The sequence below is a fragment of the Myotis daubentonii genome, chromosome 9 (genome assembly GCF_963259705.1).
Source record: "Myotis daubentonii chromosome 9, mMyoDau2.1, whole genome shotgun sequence".
NCBI classification, from domain to species: Eukaryota; Metazoa; Chordata; class Mammalia; order Chiroptera; family Vespertilionidae; genus Myotis; species Myotis daubentonii.
Genome location: NC_081848.1, coordinates 47,547,923 through 47,552,149, shown reverse-complemented (window position 1 = coordinate 47,552,149; position 4,227 = coordinate 47,547,923). Strand labels below are relative to the sequence as shown.

At 37.2% G+C, this 4,227-nt stretch overlaps 1 protein-coding gene across 1 annotated transcript; it reads right to left on the bottom strand.

The window, feature by feature from the left end:
- Positions 1 to 1,563: 1,563 nt before the first annotated feature.
- Positions 1,564 to 2,540, bottom strand: LOC132242202 (olfactory receptor 5P1-like). The gene has a single exon (XM_059711113.1). The coding sequence runs from the start codon at positions 2,494 to 2,496 to the stop codon at positions 1,564 to 1,566; it is 933 nt and encodes a 310-aa protein (XP_059567096.1). The 5' UTR covers positions 2,497 to 2,540.
- Between the last annotated feature and the right edge of the window lie 1,687 nt (positions 2,541 to 4,227).

The following is a 4,227-nucleotide window of genomic DNA, read 5'->3' as shown; positions in this document are numbered from 1 at the left end:
AAAGATGTGATCTAATTTCCTTCCCCTTATATCTGGACTGGCTTTAGTAATTTATTTTATTATTATTATTATTATCATTATTATTATTAATTATTATTGCCAATAGAAGACAATGGAAATGATGCTCTGGGTCTCCTCAGGTTAGGTCATAGGAAACAATCCTTTTTATCCTCTTGGGACACTTGCTATTGGAGTGTGAGCCACCAGGTGAGAAATTCAACTACTCTGCTGGTAAGACCTATGGAAAGACTCTAAGACTACGTGGAGAAGGAGAGGATTTCAAGCCATCCTTGCCAAGATGCCAGGCTTCTGAGTATACCTGAATATCACTAATTGACTCCTGTTAATTTCTTGTGGAGGAGAAATGCTGAGACAAGCCCAACCTGAATTTCTGACTCACAAAATAATGGAATACAAAAGAATAATTTTGTTTTAAGCCATAAGTTTTGAGTGACTTGTTATGCAGCAATAGCTAACTGGAAAAATCACTTTTCCTTAACTAATTAATGACATCGCATTCACATCCACTTAGAATAATCAAAGCTAGAAATTTCTGAGGTTTCCTCAAGTTATTAAAAAAATTTTTAACCTCCCATACTAATCCATCAGCAAATCCTTTTGGTCTTTTACTTAAACTATATCTTGAATAGGTTAATTTCTAACTACACTACAACTGACCAGCCCAATGTACCATCATGTCAGATCTTCTTTTTTAAAATATGTTTTTATTGATTTCAGAAAGAGGAAGGGAGAAAGAAAAATGAAACATCAATGATGAGAGAGAATCACTGATTGGCTGCCTCTCTCTCTATATATAGGTATATATATTAGGATATCTATCTATCTGTTTATCTAAACATATATGAAAATTAATGTATGTCACTGGTCTTTGACTCAAATTATTTTCCAATTAGCAAAGCTCAAATTCTCTAGAACAGTAATAGCTGAAATTAGACTGCTCATGGCATCACAGTATAGGTTAAGTGCATGGAACAAGAGGACCTGATTTCTCTAGAATCTCTCAGACAATCTACTGGATCTCCCTAAAACTCAGCATTCTAACCTGTGAATTGAAGAAAATTTATAATACCAGCATCTTGGGATTGCTGTGAAAACAAAATGGAAAAAGTATAGTGGTTTTGAACCCAGACTTTCTGGATTTAAACACTGGATGCACAACCTCCTAGCTGCATGATTTTGGGCAATCTACTTAATGTCTCTATGCCCCAAATGATTTACATGTAAAATAGAAATAATAGTACTACTTCATGTGGTTTTTGTGAAAAATAAACCAATTAATATATGTAATGTGCTTAGAATAGGGCGTGACATACAGTAAATGCAAATTATTGTTTGCTAAATAAATTAAGAAAAAGCACTTGACACCTACAGGTGTTAATAATAGTGATAATTACAGCTACAATAACTGATTTATAAGTGTATAAAATGAGAGTTAGAAGAAGTATGAATTTAAGCAATCGGATAGGCAGTATTTGGTAGATCCTAAGTGCGATACAGGTAAACACAAACATTACAGATCATTTGACAAGGTAAGAATGGGTCCTAAGAACACAATCTGACAGTTGTCTTTCTCAGGGCCTCCTTCACATCTCTGTTCCTCAGACTGTAGATAAGAGGGTTTAACATGGGGATCACCACTGTGTAGAACAGAGACACCACTTTGTTCTGGTCAGTTGAGTAGCTGGATTTGGGCAGGACATAAATGAAGGTAATAGTTCCATAGTAGAGAGTAACTGCGGTGAGGTGGGAGGTACAGGTGGAGAAGGCCTTGTGTCGCCCTTCAGCAGAACGCATCTTCAGGATGGTGATGAGGATACAGATGTAAGAGAGAGATATCACCAACACTGTGACCACAATAATGGACCCAGAAGAGATGGAAGGAATAATTTCAATAATGGAGATATCAGAGCAGGAAATTTTTAACAAAGGGGAGAAATCACAGAAAAAGTGATCTACCTGATTTGGTCCACAGAAAGACACACTCAATAAACAGCCAGTAAATGTCCAAGCATTCACACATCCACCCAAGTAGCACATCCCCACTAAGAGAATGCAGATTCTGGGGGACATGTGGGTAGAGTAGAGCAGTGGGGAGCAGATGGCCACATAGCGGTCATAGGCCATGACAGCCAGCAGAAAGCACTCAGTCGTCCCAAACTTGACCATAGCACAGAGTTGAGCCACACAGCCAGCTACAGAGAGAGAGATTCTTTTCCTCAGGAAGCCCATGAGCATGACAGGTGTGACTGAGGAGGATAACCATATGTCAACAAAGGCCAAATGGCAGAGGAAAAGGTACATTGGGGTATGAAGCTGGGGACTGCTACTGATTAACATGATTATGCTGACATTGCCCATTAAGGTGACAGCATAGATTCCTAGGAATATCACAAAGAAGATGACACTAAGTGTAGATTCTTCCGTTAACCCCAAAAGGATGAACTCTGTCACACTGGTGTGGTTTCCAACCTCCATGTCCTCTGTGAATTATTCCTGTTGAGGGAAATGTGAATATTCATTTTTTTATGCTTCTCCATGTTTTGTCATTGTGTTGTGACAAAGGCAAAGTTCCTCTGTTTGGAGACAGTCCTGCAAAAGCAGGGTTAATGATGAATAATAAGAGAAGACAGTAGTGTAAGACAATCATTTCAGGGCATACTAAACATTCAGTGAAAATTAGAAAAGAAAGATATGCTTATCAGAATGAGAAAATAGAAGTGTGAAAATAATTTTACGGGCCCTGGCTGGTGTGGCTGTTTTGGGAGTGTTATCCCATACACCAAAAGGTGGCAGGTTCAAGTCCTGGTCAGGGCACATACCCAGTGAGGGCTCTATCCTTGGTTGGGGCACATACTGTAGGTAACTGATGGATATTTTTCTCTCACATCAATGTTTCCCTCTCTCTTTTTATCCCCTCCTTCCTCTCTCCTTCTCTCCCTCCCTTCCTCTCTCTAAAATAAATCAATTAATAAAAATGATGATAATTTAAAATATTATAAAATAATTTAATTGGGACTCACTTTATTTACTTGAAAATTTCACTATTTATGCACATCTTATCTTTCCATTAACTTCAGCTAAATAAAAATCCTTGCAGATACATTCTACAGATTTATAAATCCTTTTTGCATACATTTCCCCCCCTCTTCTAATTAACAACTAAAGAAAAAGACTCACCTACAAATCTTTAACAATGCCTCACAATCCATTTGATTTATTATACTTTGGGGGCATAAGTAACCAGTATTTATATATTTGTACTCATATAATAGATTCCATTTTCATGATTTACAATTTCAGTCAATATTATCAATAAAATATAAATTCCAGTTTCCTAAGGAATTTCCATATCTGAAATGCTGGATGGAAAATATGTCAAATGCCTTAGCCTGGTATTCATGAAGCTTAATCTATCTCTGATTACATTTCTAAATGTATCTTCCTATATATGCTTCCTTGCAATTTTTGTGCTTTTGAGGGTCATGAAACTGAGATTTTCTACTCAGTTTGTTGGTTCCAATTTTTAAAGAAACACAATTTTCTGCTAACAACATTATTTCCATTCTTAAAATTCTAAATTCATAAATGGCAAATATAACTACCAGATATCATAAAAATGTCTTATTTCTGAATAAGAAAGCATTTAGTATTTCCAATAATGGGACTTAGTTCTTTGAATGAAGGAATGGTAAGGTTTAATGAACTAATATTTGAGAATCTACAGTTCATTAAAAATGTGTTCTATCTCTTCTTTGACTTCATTAAGTGCATTTAAATTACTCTAGTGACCGTTTGCTGCCATTACTGTTAGCTCTAGCATTAAAATCTGTTTTTCATCTATCAGTCATCTCCTGGAGCTTAATTATACAAACCACCTCTTTCTATAGAAAAACTCTGACATATCTGAATACAGCTAGCTCGCCCCCACTGCCTTTCCTTTCTTAAATTCAAGCATCTATCGTTCCTTTGCCATTTCCACACATTTAAGGTCCCACAGAATGCTCCTTGTCAGGCTCTGAACATACACTGGTCTGAGCAAGGGGCCAAGCACTGAGCAGCATTTGTGGGCCACCCTTGCATCACAGAGCACACGGTGTGAGCCTCAGTCTGTGCTGGCAGAGTCATGGAGATGAAGGCAAAAGAGTTCCTAGGCCGCCCACTGGCCAGCTGTTTTAACTTGCACATGCTAATCTCTGTGACTCTCAG

Bases quoted from the DNA above. Each gene is read 5' to 3' on its own strand.
- LOC132242202 (XM_059711113.1), bottom strand. From the start codon at position 2,496: ATGGAGGTTGGAAACCACACCAGTGTGACAGAGTTCATCCTTTTGGGG.